The 19,965-nt window shown below is 41.2% G+C and overlaps 1 protein-coding gene across 1 annotated transcript in view; it reads left to right on the top strand.

Moving 5' to 3' along the window:
• The window catches only part of LARS2 (leucyl-tRNA synthetase 2, mitochondrial), a 126,570-nt gene that overhangs the window by 80,789 nt on the left and 25,816 nt on the right, over window positions 1–19,965 (top strand). The window contains exons 13-16 of the mRNA XM_019537246.1: window positions 838–936; window positions 4,546–4,683; window positions 15,915–16,018; window positions 17,612–17,794. Coding sequence (XP_019392791.1) covers window positions 838–936; window positions 4,546–4,683; window positions 15,915–16,018; window positions 17,612–17,794 — 524 coding nt within the window. The remainder of the gene's footprint in view (window positions 1–837; window positions 937–4,545; window positions 4,684–15,914; window positions 16,019–17,611; window positions 17,795–19,965) is intronic.

Below are 19,965 nucleotides of genomic sequence, written 5' to 3'. Positions count from 1 at the left end.
AATTTAATTTGTTCTATAAATTTGTCATTGCTTTAGCAGCTATAATTTTAAAGCTGAATTTTTGCAATAAACCTAGTTAAATGTGGTTATTTGTTCCCATAAGCAAATTGTTTTTATTGAAAGTGGGAAACAAATGAAAAACTTGTCCAGATATTAATTTCTGATTTTGAAACTGTTTGTATATGCTGTCAGTGTAATGTCTAGCAAATATTGATTCTCTGTACAGCAGTATTCACAAATTTAAATAGTATTACAATGACTGGGAGAAACTTGACCCATCTCAATAAAAGCTGAAATTAAACTAGATTTGTTTTTCTTGGGGATTTTAGGAGGAATCTCAAATAATCAGAAACAACAGTCCTTCTTATCAAGGCAGAAACAATCGAATGTAACCTTCCCTACTGGGAAGGGTCATATAATGATTTAGTACCCAGATATTTTATGGTAAAACAGCTTTCTTTACTTTTGAGCATGCATAATATTTTTTCATTTCTTTAAAATGTAAGAAAAAACATCCCCTTTTTTCCTTTCTAGAAGTACTAAGAATGTTTAGCACCAAAGGATATAGAACTGGAAGGGACTTCCTAAACGCTTGTTGTTGTTAGGTGATCATGTCATATAATTCCTGTTCATTAATTTATCTAGTTAGACTTCAAAACTGAATAGATTTTGGGTTTATCTGGGTATTTTTCTCTACTACCCCTGTTGGAAAGTTGTTACAGAACTACACTGCTCTGAGTATTAAGAACATTTCAGTCCGTAGCCTACATTTTTTCATAACCAGTTTATATCCATTTATTCTTGTGTCAAAACTCTCTCTTCATCTCTGTTGGCCAGGTGCAAGGGACCTGCAAAACGTGAAACAGACACCATGGATACATTTGTTGATTCTGCTTGGTATTACTTGAGATACACTGACCCTCATAACTGTGATAGGTAAGGCATCTAGGCATCTTGCAAACAGGTACATAGTCACGTAGGCCAATCTGCTTTATAAAGTGAAAGAAAGGGAAATAACAGGGAGCCCTGGTTTTCTGAATGCTGCCTGGCCTTGGATACAGCACAAAGTAACTTAGGAAGAACTGTCCTAAGGCTATGGCATCCAGTTCTGGTATCCTCTGGGGATGGGTGAAAACAGAGTTTGAAAACAGTTGTTTTACTAGCTTGGAAGCTGAGAGACAATGTACACAGTCTTCCTGAAAGATCACTGTGGGACAGGGAGTCCAAGAGATTCTTAGCTGGTAAACTAAGGAACTTTATTACCTGAAGGAGCTATTAAGGATGACTGCTTACCACAGCTCTTACCTTTTTAAAATTTTGCTAAGTGATGCTGATCACTGCTTTCACAGTAATAAACTGAAGTCTTTTTTGTGACTTTGAAAAGGCACCTGCTTTTCCATTTGCTAAGTCTGGGAACAATAAGTGGAACTTCCTTAATTTGAAAAATGACTTTAGTTTTCCATTTTTTATTATCTGAAAATATGGCTTCTGCGATTGATACTGAGGCAATTAGTTGGCAAGAAGTGGTCAATGGGACATTTTCCCTCAGTGACCCATCAGGGTCTGGGGGAGCATCCATTCACCAAAGCCCCCCAGGGGAGGACAAGAAACATTGGGCACAAGCTGATTGAAGATCACTTCAGGTTAGACATAAGGAAAAACTTCTTTACAAGCTGAGTGCAGAGGGTTTGGAACAGGCTCCCCCACAGAGGTGGTATGGTCCCCAACCCTGGCGATCTTCAACAAACATCTGGACACCCATCTTGCTGGGGTCATCTGATCCTAGCAGTCTTTCCTGCCCAAGTCGGGCTAGACCCAATGATTTGTAAGGTCCCTTCCAGCCCCTAACAACTATGAAACTTTGAAACTATGAACTACAGTAGCCAAGACTGCTAATTGAGGTCAAGTACTAGTATGAAGTATTATCTTAGTACTATGCTGTTTATTTCAGTTACATACATCATTAAAAAGGTAGACTCTAGATATGCTGGGTATTGGTGAGTATGGCAAGATGGGCAGTTATTTAGCTGTTTATTCACTCTATATTCTAACTTACTAATAAGCTGATTGTCCCCTTGAGGTGTTCTGTCATAGTTGGCATTAAAGTGTTCCGCACAGTGGCTGACTCAGCTGTCCAGAAACATGTTTTATATAGGCTTGCCAGATTAGATTGCTTCATGCAGTTGCTGGACAGCCAGCAAGTAATTACTGTTTCTTGAATACTTTTAAGAGCCATTGGGTAGACAGAAAGACAGCAGTAAATTGGATATGTTGTATTTTTGTTTAGGAGCTCAGTCCATCACACAGATAACTTTAACTTTCCCATGTAGCAGAATTATGTAAGGAACTACTATACGTATATGGTGGGATCCATCTAATCTTTACTTGTCATTTTCTGATTTAGAGTTTATGACCACCACGTTAAACATGCATATTTGTTAAGAAATGTTATCTGTTTAAAAAAATTGCTGGATCTGCTTTTTAAAACAAACTCTGTCTTTAAAACCTTTTAAATGGTTTGGTTGCCGGCTTAGTTTCTTTTGTAATCTTTTGCAGCATAGGATACTAAGGTTGATTCTCTTGGCACAGGGTGAGGAAGAGCCAAGACTTTTGGTTATGTAGATACAGGTGTATAAGAAAGGTTCCGTGTATTAGATGTTGAATTCATACATTGCTTGTATTTCATTAGAGGAGTAATTTTCAGCTGATGTGCCACAGCACCCTAGGGTTTTGTGAGATCCTTTCAAAGGTACTGTGGTATCTGGCCCATGTGTGAGGATGTAAGCACTCTCCTCCCCCACTCTTGCAACACCCCATGCCTGCTCCAGCATCCCATGGGCAAGGACACCTGCAGCTGCTCCTCTGGGGATTCCCACGGCTGCTGACCTCAATTTTTGAGCAGCGTGTTCTCCTGGGGGAAAATGTGGGGCTGCAGAGCCATGCTTTTTAGCCTGGCACATTTCTTCTTTCCACCAGCATCACTGTTCCTCAGCCCATGCTTCTTCCATACTACCAGGGCTGGCAGGAGGGTCTGTGAAGTCAAATGGCTCTTGTCACTAGTGTGGGAGAGGAGGAGCAGCCTTGGCAGCAGAGCTATGCTTGCAGGTAGGAACCAGGGACAAGGAGGGGGCAGGCAATGGAAAGAGTAGAGCATGGCAGGGTAAGGTCTTGTCTCCAATGCCCTCACATGGCATCAGCTAGATTCTAGTTCAGTGATTCTTAACCAGGATGCTGCTAAATTCAAAGATGTTAAGGAGGGGTGCCTTGAGGCTCAAAAAGTTTGGGAACCACTGCATTAGGTAATATCTTTTAAATAAATTTAAATAGTTTAACAAATTCCAGAGCACATGGGCATGGATCAAGGTTTGCAACTTAAACTTTAAGGTCTTTTCCACACATATTTTTTTTAGTAAGTTAGTTAAACCAGTGAAAAACCCTGTATGGATACTTTGATTTCAATTTCATTTAAATGGGTTCCTGTGGACTTAAGTTAAACCAAACATTATCTGCATTTATACTAAAATGAAAGTATCCATGCTGATTCTGCACTGGCTTAACTACATCCGTTTAAAATCACCATCATACATATAAACAGACCTTTTGATCCATGCAGTCAAATTTGAATACCAAATCTGAGCCCTCTGGACTTACGGAAATTTCATGTCTATTTTGAAACCCTGTATACAACAACAGTCAGTTCTGGGGTTTTGATTAGTTCATTTAAAGATGCATATAATTCTGACCCAGTGTTTGGTATTGTGGTCATGGCTGTATAAGGAAGCATACTTAATAGAATACATTTTAAAAAACCCTCAGTTTTCTTAATTAACCAAAATGATTCAGAAAGTAAATTTCTGAACTCTGCCTTGAGGAGGCAGTTATTTGCAGGAGGTTAGTAAATACACCCTGAAGATGTGAATCATTTTTTTTTTTTAAAGAACTGGTACAGTTTTTCTGAGGTTTCAGGTTATGATGCTCCAAATGAATGTTCAGAATAAGTTTTGAAATGCTATAATAAAATATCATATTGCCCTCTAATGGTTGCAACATATACCTTACATTTTTCTTCAGTGAAGTCAGCAGAGTAGTTTAAAATTAGAGTTGTCATATGTTTTTTGAGAGATACAGCTATATATATGTATACATTTCACAAGTTATTAGTTTCACACAAAAGAGATAAAGTAATGACACCATATTTAGGAAAGTGCCAATAAACAGGCAAATACATACATAGTATGTTTGTACGTATGTAAGTGATGCATATGAAATCCAAGTAATGCAGCTAAAATGTATGAAAATCACATTAAAGTGATCTACTTTTCTATAGCTTTATAAAATTCTTGAATAGATTTTGTAATTTAACATGTGAAGGCTTTTAAAAAATTGAATTAAAAGGAGCAAGTAGAAAAATAAAAATTATTTTAAAATATTCATGGAGCTCAGATTAAACAGCTGTTTCCAATTAAAGGCTAATGAGTTATTCATTATACCTTATTGTACAATTATGTACGTTATTTATAGTACCTCTTCTGTTTTGTATTTTAGGCCTTTTAATAAAGACTTGGCTGACTACTGGATGCCTGTGGATTTGTACATTGGGGGAAAGGAACATGCGGTTTTGCATTTATACTATGCTAGATTCTTCAGCCATTTTTGTCATGATCAAAAGATGACCAAAACCAAGTAAGCATTATTAGATTGTTACAGTCTATGGAAACTCATTCAGGTTTCACTTGTATAACTTCATTGGCCCCCAGGGGTATCAATGATACTTTTATGCAGGTTGAGTATTTCATTGTGTAAGCCTACATTTTCCTGATTGTCAGGCTCTGATGAGTGATTGGTTTTTTGCAGCTTCTACTACTATTTCTTGTTTACTTACATATGTTTCATTTGCATTTTGCAATTAACTTGCTTAGGTTTCATATTGGTTACATATGGCCTTAGACCCTTATTCTATAAAGACTTACATATATGATTAACTAATGCCCACAAGAGCTTGCCAGGCATTTGCTCTCTCTATCAGCATAAAGAAAACAGTTGTACTAGTACAGGGGGTTCCACGAGATCCATCAATCATCCTCAGTGAGAAGCAGCTAGCAGTAGTCCAGAAATTCAGCTACCTACGTTTTACAGTTACTATCAGCCTCTCGCTGGATGAAGAACTTAATGTTCATATCAGAAAGGCTGCCACCACCTTCAGCAGACTAACTAAAAGACCATGGAACAACTCAAAGCTTACCATCAAGACCAAAATGCTAGTGTACAAGGCTTGCGTACTCAGCACTCTCATGTATGGTAGGGAAACATGGATAGCTTATGCACCTCAAGAGAAAAGGTTAAATAGCTTTCACCTGCACTGTTTATGCCACATACATCAAATGGCAAGATAAAGTTACCAACACAGAGGTTCTTCAAAAGGCAAATTTACCAAGTGTGACATCCCTACTCAAACACAGATGACTGTGCTGGCTAGGCCATCTGAGCAGATCGGAAGATAGACGCATACCCAAGGACATGCTATACGGAGAACTGTCAGGAGGAACAAGAGCAACAGGATGTCCCAAGCTTCGCTGCAAAGACGCATGCAAGTCAGAGATGAAGGCATTTGGAATCAATCCTGACCAATGGGAAACCTTTGCAAGTGACTGTAACAAGTGGCATCATTGTCTACTGTCATCATTGATGTTTTCCCAGGGCATCAAAATCCATGACAGAAATTGGCTCCAACAGCATGAAGAGAAAAGGTCTCATAGGAAGCAAGTAGCTCCCAAACCACCGAAGATGTCATATACATTTGTAACCACTGCCACAGATCATGCAGATCTTAGATTGAACTATTCAGTCACGTGAGACATTGCAAATCATCTATGTCATAGGCTGCAATATCCACTGTCTCTTGTAGACGAAAAGATGCCAAAGTTGACTGAATAATGCTGTTTAATGTCAATTTGCTTAACTTTGTCCACTGTAAGTTGTCATGTTAATTTCCCGTGTGGAAAGTTAAGCATTTGTATGAGTCTTTGCAGGATTAGCGCTTAAATGTGTGAAATAGTTCCCAATAATATAAACCTATATTAAATATATACTGGTTAAATATATGAAAATATATTTAGCTGATAGCAGAATTTCTTTCCTTTATCTGCTTTTTCCATTGCAGACAAATAATATCTGCCTTATCACTTTCCTTCTCTGAGGGTTGGAGTTGGCTCTGAGTTAAGGATGGTAGATGTAATCTTTGACGTAGGGAATGTGAGTCTGCATGTTCTGACTCATCTTAAACTTTCATTTTGACATCCCCCTCTCCATTGAGGTGTTTGGAAGGAAAACCTGCCCTCATTGTGCATACTAGAAGGACAAGACAGGAAATGAACTAGACTAGCCCTTCCCAGCTGGGAAGGTATGTGAGAGTGACAGACACAGCCCTATTGCACAATGTAGCATTGTGCTTCTACTGGGTAATCCTCCAGGGCTCACTGTTGATGTGATCTCTTAGCCTGCCGTTCCTGTGAAGTCCCCATGGTTTACTTGAGTCCACAGATTATGGCATGACGTAAAAGAGAACAATTGCTGTACACGTTATGGGCATTGAGCTCTCTAGGGCACATTGTTTCTGCTACCAAATCAGATTTCAGGCAGCCATGAAACAGAAAAAATATTGAGGAAAATAAGCCTTTTGAATCTTTAAAATGATCCTAAAGGTCACCTTTTCTCCCCTTGGGCTGGATGGACAGTGTGCCACCTGCCTATGGGATGGATTCAGCCAGTGGTCCTCATCCAGTGCCCAGGGCAGGCACAGTGGTCATCATTCAGCTGTGCAGAGGGGCGTGGGGGGGCAGCCTGGCCCCAAGCTAGCTCTAGAGGGATAGAGGCATTACTTGGCCCTGTGGAGGAAAGGGAGTATAGCCTAGTCCCAACCCAGCCCCATGGGAAAGGAGGAGGTGGGGAAGGGCCCCCAAAATAGCCTGGTAGGTGGGCGTGGCTGCCCCACCCAGCCCCATGGTGGGGCAGGGGAGAGGAAGGCGGCATAGCCCATCCCTGATCCAGATGTGGAAGGTGGGGCTGTGTTCTGGCCCCACAGTGGGGGACGGGTTTGTAGCCCAGCTCCAATGGGCCATGCAGGGCTTCACATTTGAGAATTTGATGGGGCAGGTGGGCCGTTGTATTAAGGGCCACCTCCTGGCCACCAAACATCTTGAGCCCCATAGGTCAAATGCCACGGTTCACTTCCACGGGCCATATTTTGCACACAGGCCAGAGGTTAAGCACCCCTGCTATAGGTTATTACATAGTCATTTGACCATAGATGGCTTCTACTTCCATTGAGCACTTCTACCAGGGAAATGGCCCACAATGAAAACAATGTTTGTTGTCTTGCTAACTTGATGTTCAGCAAACATTTCTAGTCTCACTTTTTGACCTGACTAAAGACTTCCTTTTAAAGACCATTCACAGAAGGGTGGAGACTTAAGATGGTCTAGAACAGAAGGATGTCACATCCACAAAAGAAGAACTTCCTCAGTTAGCCCCTCCCTGAACAACTTTCTGTTTTCCCAAAGGTTGGTTCTATTATAAGGGGTATAGGAGAGATTGAGGTCCCCAACACTTTGTCTCCTTAAGATACTGCGCCTGGTAGAAGAAAGAACTTCAGAGCTTTTCTGTATAGGTAACATGGTAGAGCGAAGTGTCACTTCAGCGACAACAGGTTCAGAGAGGCATGAGCTTTTGTAAACAGTAGCCTGCCTTGTTTGATGCCCACTCATAGGATCTGAATAAGTAGGCTGTCACCTATGAAAGACTATTAACTGATACCATTACAAGTCTTGAGGAACTGCCTACATAATATTTTGTGTCGCTTCACTCCTATATTTTAACTCACAAATCTGTTAAGTAACCATTTAAAAAGGATGTTTTTTAAAAATCTGGACTAACAGATTTTTAATATAATATTAATGCAGTATTAGGTTGAAGATTTTTATCAGAAATGCCAAGTTCAGAGATACCTTTAACTCTGTCCTCTTTGAGCACAGTATTCATGACAACAGAGGTACTGCAGGGTTGTTCATTACTTAAGCAGCAAATATGCTTTAAAGTAAAATGAGGTATTTGTTAGGGGTGCATGGATAAGGATTTTCTTGGCCAATATGATGGCGATTATTAACCAGCCATATCCAGTAGCCGATCCAACCAACTGATCCAATAGTCAGTTTATAAGAATGCAGCCCAGCAGCTTGGAGAGCAGCCTCCTGCTGATAAGTCTGTGGAGGGGAAGAGGTGTGGGGAAGGAAACGGGTGTGAGGGGGTGCATACTGGTGAGGGAAGGAGTAGGGCAGGGGCAGGCACTGCCCAGCCACAATGGTAAATGCAACCCTGGAAGTGGGATGGAGCCTATGGCCCTAAGCCTGCAGCAGGCAGCCCACCTCTGCCCCTGTGCACAAATCCAACCTATCCAGGGTGGACACATGCCCCCCAGGCCTCCCCTGGGGGTACACGCAGTAGCAGGGAGCCACTCCTACTCCCCTCTCCCCACACCACCCAAATGAGCTGTCCATGGCTCCGCCCCGCTCTTGGGGTCACATTTCATAGATTTCATAGACATTAGGGCTGGAAGGGACTTTGAAGATCATCAAGTCCAGCCCTCTGCCCCAGGGGCAGGAAGCCAGCGAGGGTCATAGAATCATAGAAGTAGGGTCAGAAGGGACGTTATAGATCTTCAAGTCCGACCCCCTGCCAGGGCAGGAGAAAAAAAAAACTGGGCTCAAATGATCCCAGCTAGGTAGGCATCGAGCCTCCTCTTAAAGACCCCCAGGGTAGAAGCCAGCACCACTTCCCTTGGAAGTTGGTTCCAGATCCTAGCCGCCCGAACTGTGAAGTAGTTCTTACGGATGTCTAATCTAAACCTACTCTCCAACAATTTGTGGCCATTATTCCTTGTTATACCAGGGGGCACTAGGGAAAACAAGGTCTCTCCCAAACCCTTCTGGTCCCCCCTAGTGAATTTATAGACTGTCACCAGGTCCCCCCTCAGCCTTCTCTTGTGAAGGCTGAACAGGTTCAGGTCCCGCAGTCTCTCATTGTAGGGTCTGCCTTGTAGTCCCTGGATCATGCGGGTGGCCCTCCTCAGGACCCTCTCAATGTTATTCACATCTCTCCTGAAGTGGGGCGCACAGAACTGGACACAATACTCCAGCTGTGGCCTGACCAGTGTTGCATAGAGGGGGAGGTCACCTCCTTGGCCCTGCTAGAGCACCTGTGGATGCACGACAAGGTCCGGTTAGCCCTTCCAACCGTGACCTCGCATTAACGGCCCATGTTCATCTTGGAGTCAATAATGACTCCAAGATCCCTTTCTGCCTCCATGCTCTCAAGAAGGGAGTTTCCCATCTTCTGGGGGGGAGTCTGTTCCAGGCCTTGGGGGCTCGGACAGTAAAGAAGTTTTTTCTTATAGTTTCATAGATTCATATGTAGGGAGCTTGGAGATCATCAAGTCCGACCCTAAACGGTCACGGAGGAGTTATGTCCAGCCTAAAGCGGTCATGGAGGAGTTTATGACCATTGGTCCTTGTTTTCCCTTGGTTTCCTTTGGGGTGAACAGATGTTTCCCCAGATCCTGATGCCGTACCCCTTATAGGCAGACCTGGTCACCCCTGAGCCTGTGCTTTTCTAGGCTGAAGAGTCCCATGGCTCTCAGCCTCTCATCATAAGGCCTATTCTCTTGCCCTCTGATCATGCACGTGGCTCTCCCCTGGACTTTCTCAAGCTTCTCAACATCCTTCTTGAATTGTGGAGCCCAAAATTGGATGCAGTACTCCAGCTGTGGCCTCACCAAGGCCGAGTACAGTGAGAGGATGACATCCTGAAATTTACTTTTAACATTCAGTGACCTGGCTGGGCAGCCTCTGCGCCCACCCCACTCCATCACTGTGGAGGCCTCAATCTGTGCCTCCAATGCCCCTTCCCCACCACAGATGTACCAGTAGGAGGCTACTCCTCAAGCCGCCAGGCTGCATTGCTGGCGCACATGCATGGCTGCACATGCACACAGCATTTATTGGTGACATTACTGGCTATACCAGCCAAAAAATGCCAATTGCCAATAATGTTAATTTTCCTTTTATCAGTGCCAATCCGATATGCCACCGATGTATCAGTGCACCTCTAATATTTGTATCTAATGTTAAAAAGATGCCTGAAAAGGGAGTTGATTTTTAAAAAATCCTGTCAAGCTATGTTCTTCTTGCTCATTTTTTCCAATAACACTGATTCAGGAGGATAAATAGGACCCTCAGGCACATCTGTTCAACTGCACTGATTCTAGTGGGAGTTTCACTGCTGTAAGTAAGATTCAAATGTAGTGCTTCACTGGAATATATGAATCAATTCTGTTTGATAAATGAGCCTAAATGGAATCCAATTTCTTCTCCCTGAAGGACTAAAAAGCAATAACAGGTTTTAATTAGGTTAAGAAATTTGATTTTAATGCTCAAAATGAGAAAATGGCATAGAGAGGGTGTCGTTTTTAGATAGCCACTTTACAGAATAGAAGAAAAATCTGTGTACATAGTTGAACTTATTTGTACAAGCCTACTTGCTGTGAGAGTGCTAAATAGCACAACCATAAGACTACAGGAAAAGGTGGCATTCCTTTATGTTGTATTTTCAAAACAGTATACCACATTGTAATACATAAGAAGAAAGTCTACAGCTGTGGGGCAACCACTCTGACCTCAGAAGAGCTCACTGTAAACATTAATTGATTTTTATAATTGTACGCGGAGATTATTCAGGCAGTTGACTGCCCATTGTAAGAACTGGTGGATGTTGAGTGTTTTCCTTACTATTTATTTGTGTTGTGAAGCAAAGACCTTCCAAGTCAATTAGGGCAAATTACTGCATTTAGCCATGGCATTTCTCAGCATACTCCTAGGCTCATGTCCTTTCATACATTGTAGGATACTTTCATCTAACCATTTTAGACTACGGAACTCTGAAACCTAAACGTAATCCCCTGCTCAGGATCTACACCTGCTGCTTCAGGTTTCCTCATCAGTTGTGGGCACTCTGTTCTTCTAATCTAAGCATTTTGAAGTCTGTCAAGGAAGCAAGGAACACAGGCTTAGCTTTGTAAGGAGCAGAGGTCTTGAGAGACAACTTCTGAACTTATCTCTTCCTATGAGTTCATCATTCATCAGTGCTTTAGCTGGATAGAGTACCTCCGGCTTTCTCTCAACAAGTCCTTTATATGCGTGGTAATAGTCTTCCACTATCCCTGCACAGAACAGAACATGCTCTTCAGCAGGACTTTCATCTCTGTGCTATGTGTTCAAACTGACAAGTTCCCTGCCTACCAGTCATGTTCGTCCTTCACCCCATTGAAATATCCTGTATAGAAAAACAGCTGTTTTAGGAGGGTAGGCCAAGATCAAAGGGGCTGGATGCACAGCAATTGAATCAATTCAAAATGTTACTGAGCGGGAACCTGTTCACAGTTGTATGTACCTGCAGTGGGCAGGTAGGAGCGGGTTGGGTGTGCCTGCATCCATGCTTTGGAGTTCCAGGAGGTGGGGGGAATCTGTTTTTCTGCTTTTATTTCTTTCCTAAGCATAAGTTCAGTAAACTTCAGCAGCCTGCAGTTGACCAAAGTCTGCAGTATATTAACCAGACTTGGTGAGGGGGTAGGGGGATGGGCAGGTGGTGCCAGGAAAGGAGTGTTTGATACTACACTTTTTGGTTCCCAGAGGCTGAGGGGAGGAGGTGCAGTCCAATCTAGTAGGGACCACAGCTGGTTGTTAGAAAGATAATCTTGTTGAATAAGCAGTGCAAGGGAGCCAATTGATTGAAAAAAGTGCCAAAAACCGCAGAGCACTAGAGTTCTGGCTGCATACTAGAGGGGCCAGTTGCAGCAGTTACGGGGGCAAGTGAAGAGTAGTACAGTATGGGATAACTGAAAGTGACCAGACCAATGTCACAGAACACTTGAGTTGCTTACAGACATGAAAAAACTAAACAAAATAGCATTTTACTTTCAGCTTGGAACGCCCCTGCACCAAGCACAATGCATACTCGAAAGAAGCATCACGTTAGTTTGAGCCAGCTCACCCAACAATGTATAGATCACGTACTTCAGCTGGGCCTTTTGGCACTTTTATCTAATAGCTAATTAAATCACCTATAAAATAAAAGCCCCCCCAAAGCCCTCATAGCCCCCCCGAAGCCCCCATAACCCACTGAAGCACGTGATCTATACAGACATTGGGTGAGCCAGGTCAAACTGACGCACTTCCTTTTCTGCTAAACTGCTGGGTCTGATTTTTTTTTCACATCTGTGTTCAACAGATCACTGAACAGTTCCCAGTGAGCCAGTTCCAGTAGTGCTTGATTTTTCAAATACACTTTTCAACCATTCCAGGCAGATTTAAACTGATTTAAAAGGCTTGTATGTCTGGTCGCCTCAGATTTAAGCCACATGTAAACTGTTTTAAGTGCTGTGTGTGTCCATGACCAAAGTCAGTAGTCAGATTGCAGATTCAGCAACTCTTAGAGTTTGTGTTTGAGTGATATGTCAAACAACTTTCCCAGTCACCTCTCTGGAATGTACCTTAAAACCCTGCTCCAGGCCTGCACAGCAACAAAACCTCTTGCAGTCTGAAATATGTCATTCATCATATTATGACAAATAATTCATATTACCTTTCTGTTTATTTCACTGGAATCATTAATCAATTTGAGTGTAGTGACCTTTAAGAGTTGAACTGTTTATCTGGTGTCATCCACAAAGCCAAGAGGCCTAGCCATGACATTCTGTCACAACATTTGCATCAGCATTACATTAAGATGCTGTTGTTTCTTTGTCTTTCCATTCAGAACAAAGTAGCTCACCAGATCCATTTTTTTCCCCACCTGTCTTCTCCTTTGTTTCATGTGAGGGAGATAATGTAGCGTGTGTAATCCTGTAAAAACATATACTGAAAAGTAAGGATTACAATAGGAATGCTTTTCAAACTTTGACCCTGTCCAAAATTGTGAATGTTGGATATTATAAAGATATTAGTTCAGAGGCTTTGTAAATGCTGCTTCCAGCAGAATGTGATTCTGTATGTGACCATGTGGTGGAGCCAAGACAACATCGTCTCTCAGGAAAAGCTCTCCTGGATCAACTGAAGAAATTCAGTACCCAGCTGCATTTGTTTCTCCTGTCTTCACCAGAGCCTTCCACAGACTGAATATTTCTGATGCTGGGCATTTCTCCATCCTTCTGTAGTCTCCCACTCCATTCAGATGTGTTCTGTTTTCCCCATACATGGTAAAATATTTGGTATTACATCTGGCCTGCTTCTCTTTCCTGTAAATATAAATTAGAAATGCACATTCCTCCTTTTAACTTGCAGTAACATGGCATCTGATCTGAACTAACACCATGTCATTAAAAGTAAGCATTCCATGAAAAATGTCTTCTGGTTAAGTTACCAATTTGTTGATGTTCTGACTATTTAACTTACTTTCCCACATAAGATTAATGTTGTTTAAATGTCATCCCAAATAATATGTGGGGATAAGGGAGATATTTAATCCTTTTAAATACTTTTTTTTGTAATTTTCTTACTTTGTTTAATTACTAGCTTTTAAAACAAGACCTGTTTTCTCCCAGTCCATGTTTACTTCCTATTTGTTCTGTGATAGGGTTACAGACTTCAGTCTGTGAGACTCTTGTTTTAATAATAAATGTGTCTGTAACAGAAAGACAGAGCAAAGAAAATGACTGCTAAAAATAAATACTATTTTTCCTTTCTCTTTAAAATAACCTGTTGCTCCAGCATTGTGGTAGCAATTGAAGGTAAATCATGTTATGCTAGAGATACAATATCATGCATAATCCAGGCTGCTCCGATCCAATATTTATAGTGTAAAATTATTCTGTAGAATAAATGACTGCCCTTTCACATCATCAGTTGCATTTCTACAAGGTTATATTTTATAATTATAGTAATAATAAATTGATTCATAATTAACTCCTTAAAACAGTGTTTTCGAATATGAATTGTTATAGTTATAAATTACAATGTAGAAATCTGTTTCAGCTGTTACCTCCTCATAAAAGAATGATTTTTGTGACCTTTTGGAAAGAGTAAATAATAGATACAGGGGATATGATGTATTGTTTGTACTGTGTATATGTATAACAGAGACTTATTTTGATGGAAGGCAGTGAGGCTACTCAGGTGCTTAATGTTAAGCACACGTATCCTGTTGAAGGAACAGTGCTTTAATTGCCAGCACTAATTAGCAAGTGCCACAGAGATGAACTTCTTTGTTACTTTTTTCAATAAAGTTTACAACAGCAGTCATCTGAATCAATGTATTACAAAAATTAACTCACTAAAGGGAAACGATGGCAATGGTGTGTCTGTTAACTGAATCTAATTCATCAAGAGCTTCTTGTTTATAATATATTAATTGAAAGCACCGTTTCTCTCAGAGGTTATGCTTACCTCTGTTATCCATAAATGTGGTGCTGTTCACTTTCTTTTTCTTTTATAAATTATTTTTACCAAGATATTAAGGTTTTAATGCTGCTTGTGCCAAAAAGAAAAAAAATATTAATCTAGTCTAATTTGAAGTTTCCTACATTATTAGTTTCTAATGTCCATTTTGTTGTTGTCTTTTTCCCACAACGGGGCTTTGTCATTTTTCAGAGTCTGCAGTATTGACCATCAAGTATATAAATGTTTTGTTTGCTGAAAGAACATGTATTCTGATTTTTTAAAAAGGAAATGTGCAATAAGATTTTGGGCTAAGACCATGTATTTCAAAACAAAGTTCAGAGTCGGTTAAAATCAAATGATTGTGAAGAAGTCAGATCTGACAACTTGAACATGGGTTATAAATTTATCTTAAAGTTATTGAACCCCCTGAGTTGTGCCAGTAAAGATTATCATATTTTTATCTCTAATTTGAAGATATCAGTATCAAAATAACATTAAATCAGTACACAGTAATTTATGCAGGATATGAACAAGCATGTGTATTTCTCGATACAGTGAGCACTGCAGTTACCCAAATACTAGGCAACTTCACATTTTAAAATGACCCTCCAGTAATTATATTATATACATGGAAAATGTGTGGAGTCATCTTAAATTCATTGTCCACCCCCCACAGCAGTGGTGGGAAGAGCAGTGGTAGGGGTAAGAGGCCAGATTCCCACCCCTTGCCTCCCCCACCCCTTCTCCCACATGTATGTCCACCCTGGCATATGATTCCTTTGCCTCCTCATCGCATGCAACCCCTTGCCACTTACATTTTGAATGTCTCTGCTATAGCTCTGGGACAGTTAGGGGCCACAGCTCAGACCCACCAGGGAGAAGCAGCAATGGCATGTCCTGGGCCTGTGTCAAAGCAAAAGGTGAAGGTAAGCAGTAGGAGTGGGAGGTAGAGGCAGGAGAGACAGTCAGTCTTCCCTGCACTCCCTTGAATCTGTACACCGTGTGTCTCCTTTGCCTCCCCTCCCCACTGCATAGTCTCCTCCATGCTCCCCCTGCCATGTACCCGCTCCCCTTTCACACAGGCCATCCCAGACTGAGGCAGGCAAGCTCAGCTTCCCACCCCTCTTCCTTCCTCCTGAAGCTCAGGGCAAAAGCTGGAGCTGAGCCACCACCTGCTCTGGGCTAGTACTCAAATCTAAGACTAAGACAAGCTCCCCCAGTGTTGATTGAGGGAAAAATATTATCTTAGATTAAAGTAAATACAAAAAGTGCCTTAACTTTTATAGGTGATAACTATTGTGCATGTACAATGAAATGCTTCTTTCATCAAATAATTGTATTTTCATTGGTTTAGCATCCTGAGGTTTACTGTAAAGAATGCTTTTGGCCACGCTTTTCAACAGATAAGTTTCCTTTTCCTTTTGTCCTCAGGGAGCCTTTTCATAAGCTTTTGGTCCAAGGCCTCATCAAGAGTGAGACCTTCAGACTAACAACAACAGGCCAATATTTGAAGCGAGAGGAAATTGATCTCACTGGTAAGGGGGACTGTGTGGGAAAACCAGCACAGGTGCATCCAGAAGGTCAAAGGCTAGCTTAGCAAAAAAGGATGTACAAGTCATAGTGCATGGAAAATTCAGCAGTGAGAAGTGAATCCTTATAAACGTTAAGCCAGAGATTGACTTTTTGTGTGTGTTCTGGAGTTGTGTACATAATGCTGAGTGTATCATCAGGGATAATATTAATCTTTTTGCCCTTTAATCAGGTTCAGACCCTATGATTGAACTGTATTTTTACTTCAGTTGGGTCTAGCTCGAAAATGACCAAAAAAATCAATATTTTATAACAACTATTCACTAGCCCAGTTGTAAAGATCTGGTGGGCACAGTTAGCAGATATCTGCATTGAAAAACCCTTGCCATAGGTGGTACAGTTGATAGCAGTCTCAATGGATAAGATATGGCTATAATGGGTATAGAACAAGCTACTCTCTACCCCTGCATGTGATCACTGAAGGGTAGCATGAAACTTAAATCTCCCTTTGTCTGTGTTTATACTTGTTCTTTGCTTGGAAGGTAAAGTTTACCTCTCTTTGATGTTTTTACACTGAAGCACCTATGCCAGTGCTGCCTTTTGTGGCTGATGCATTGGAACAATGTGTCTTGGCCCCGCTGAAACTTGTAAACCAAGCCCAGGACAAGTCGTATGTTACCCCTGTGCAAAGCATCTCAGTGAAAGATTTGCAAAATTCGGAATACTTGTGGGCCCTGAATCTCCAGTGCTATTAGACTGGTGCCTTTCATGAGTAGTGGGCTGAGGCATAATAATGCAGCTGGGCACCCAAGGCAGCTGCAGAACAAAACTGCTGCTGTCTTTCAGCTAGCACAGTTGTATGGCTGTAGTGGCAATGGGTTTTTTCTACTTCCTCCCCCTCTCCCCGCATTGCCCTGCCCTATGCCAATGGACATAGCTTTGCAAAAAGGAAAAATACATTTATTTTCCTTATGCGATGGAAATATTATGATCATAGAAAATAAGGGATGGAAGAGACCATAAGAGGTCATCTAGTCCAACCCCTGCTCAAAGCAGGATCATCCCCCAACTACATCTTCCTAGCCAAAGCTTTGTCTAGCCAAGTCTTAAAAACCTCCAAAAATGGAGATACCACCACCTCTCTGCATAACATGCTCCAGTGGTTTACTTACCTTCCTTATGACAACGTTTTTCCTGATAGCTAACCTAAACTTCCCTTGCTTCAACTTGAGGCTATTGGTCCTTGTTCTGTCATTTGCCACCACTGAGAATAGTTTAGCTCTGACCTCTTGGTAACCAACTACCTTCAGGTAGCTGGAGGCTGCTATTAAATCCCTCCTCAGTCTTCTCTTCTCCAAACTAAATAAGCCCAGTTCCCTCAGCCTTTCCTCATAAAAGTCATGTGCCCCTGCCCCCCAAATGATGTCATTTGAGTTAAAATCTTAAAGTAGGGAAGGGACTTGTTTCCTTCCTTAATAGGTATTTATCTTTTAAACTCCTGAAGAACACCAAAAAAGGAGTTAATATTAATTTTTGCCATTTCAGATGTTTAGGGAACAAAGTGAAGTTGAGTTACTGAATGTGTTCTATATGTTTAGAGACGGGACCAGTTCACGTAAAAACTAAAGAGAAGGTGCAGGTCACATGGGAAAAAATGAGTAAATCCAAGCTCAATGGGATAGATCCTGAGAAATTTGTCCAGCAGTATGGCATTGATACTATGCGACTCTTCATCCTTTTTGCAGCCTCTCCAGAACAAGACATCTTATGGAATGTTAAAAGTAAGTTGTGGTATTTCAGTTTGTTCTTCCTTTTAATGTATTGTATCTTGAAACTTAGTTTATTGTCAGTTGAATCTGAAAATCTGATATAATGGGAAGAGCTCAATGTCTGTCTCTAAATAAAGGTGGTATCTTTGGATAAAGGTATTTTTATTTATGTTTTATTTATTCTTGATACTAGAAATATAGCAAATAAGACCAGAAATCCATCTGGGATTGCGCCCTCTAGCAGCGGCCATAACAGACAGATGCTCTAAACCTTCCTGTGGTTAGTTGCTGGCTTACATCCTAAAACAAGTTGGTGTATATTACTTCTAAAAAAAACCAAAACAAACCAATGACCCTTTCTGATAGAATTATGGATGTTCCAAATACCTATTGAAATTCTTTTCTGAATCCTACTAACTTCTTTGTTCCAATTCCTTGTAGCAATGTGTTCTACCAGTTTAATATACCATGTTTTAAAAAATATTTCCTTGTTATCTTTTTATATGTTTCCTTTCTATTTCATTAAATATTCCTTGTTTTTCTATTACAAGAACAGGTAATTAGGAGCATCTGGCTGACTTTTAAAGAATTAATTAATTACTGATCATGACATCTTCCGATTTTGCATGTAATCAAAATTTAGGCTATTTTTTTTGGTCTTCCTATGGAAAAGAATGGTTTTTACATTGGAGAGGCTTCCATCACACTAAAGAATCTTTTTCATAAATAATATTCCCTTGCTGGTCTCCTGCATAGGGTATGTAATGTGAGGCAATATTAAGGCTCATGTCATTATGTTCAGATAAAGCACAGGATATTTGAAGTTATCCTGCCATTTCTTTAGCAGTTCTGTCTTCTGCCTCACAGGCTTTTTCATTAGCTGAAAAGACTAATAATTCCTTTAGATGTAGAGCCACTGCTCCTTGCTATTCTTTTCTAGAGTAAATGTAAGAAGATGATATACCATATTTACTCTATTCTAAAATGAAGGTTTTTTTCCCCATTTAATACAAGGGGTGGGGGGAAAGACCCTTGTCTTAGAATCCCATATGAGGGAGGTGGGGGGGCAGGCAGCTGCTGTGGCTTGGGCTTAAGCCTCTACCTGGAGTTTGGCTATAGCCGCAGCTGCTGTTTCCCCACCTCTTCCCATCCCCCACATCTCTGCACCCCACCCTCTCCTCTTTGCTGCCTCTTCTGCCTATCTTCCCCCCCACCCAACACTGAGCATGCCCCCAGCCCAGCTTGTAGCACAAACATGTAGCCCACATGAGTGCTACAAGGGCAGAGGCTAGGGAGAAGGGAGGGCAGAGACTAGGAGAGAAGCAAGGTGCAGAGCAGGGAGGAGTTGGGGGCGGGCACAAGCAAGGGACAAGCTGCTTGACTGTCTCATACCACCTGCCCTCTCCCTTGCAGCGGTAGGGGGGATGAATGAAAGGCCAGTAATTAGATTCTATACATGGAAAATTTTAACCAACTTGTCAGTTTTTCATTTATTAAATCTAATTATTGGAGTGTCATCTTAGATTCAAGTAAATACAATAGCAAAATCAGATAGAACATTTTAATATCAATTGTCTTTGGTTTTGGAAAATAAGAACCAACAACAATTTAGCTTAGCTGCTACGTGCAGTGGAATAGTGGATGTAGGCAGAGAGAAGTCTACAGAACTTTTTTTTCCTTTTAACTGAAGGTTCACTGTACACTGAGGCTCAGGACAGAAATTAAACATAAACCGGTATAAGTGATCAGGAACTGGTTCAAATCTGTAACATAACAGAAGTTCAATGCACATAAATTGCTTTCAAAATCGCCAAAACCAGTTTAAGATAAACCTGGATGGATGTAGTATCAGACTTAACTGATTTGTTGAACTTCTGTCCCAGATTCCCAGATTCAAGTTAACTTGCAGTCCCCCAGCATCCCAGGATGCTTTGAATCCCCCCACAAACCCTCCCTCCCAGGATGGGCTAGACTTGGCCCAAGTTGTCTGCTCCATATGAGCAGGAAGATGTGCTGTAGTACCCCCAGCTTCTTCATTGCAGGCATGTGGCTGTATTTCTAGAATCAAAACTGAATGTGTGTTCACTTTGTTATTGGTTCAGTCTACGAAGTTTAGATTTAACCTGCAAAGACTGAATCAGTTCAGCCTCAGACTTTTTAACTGTCTGTACTTACCCTGAGGG

Source organism: Crocodylus porosus, unplaced genomic scaffold (genome assembly GCF_001723895.1).
Source record: "Crocodylus porosus isolate Cpor-Errol unplaced genomic scaffold, CroPor_comp1, whole genome shotgun sequence".
NCBI lineage: Eukaryota > Metazoa > Chordata > Crocodylia > Crocodylidae > Crocodylus > Crocodylus porosus.
Note: the sequence above shows the minus strand (reverse complement) of the source record. Positions and strands in the feature narration are given on the sequence as shown.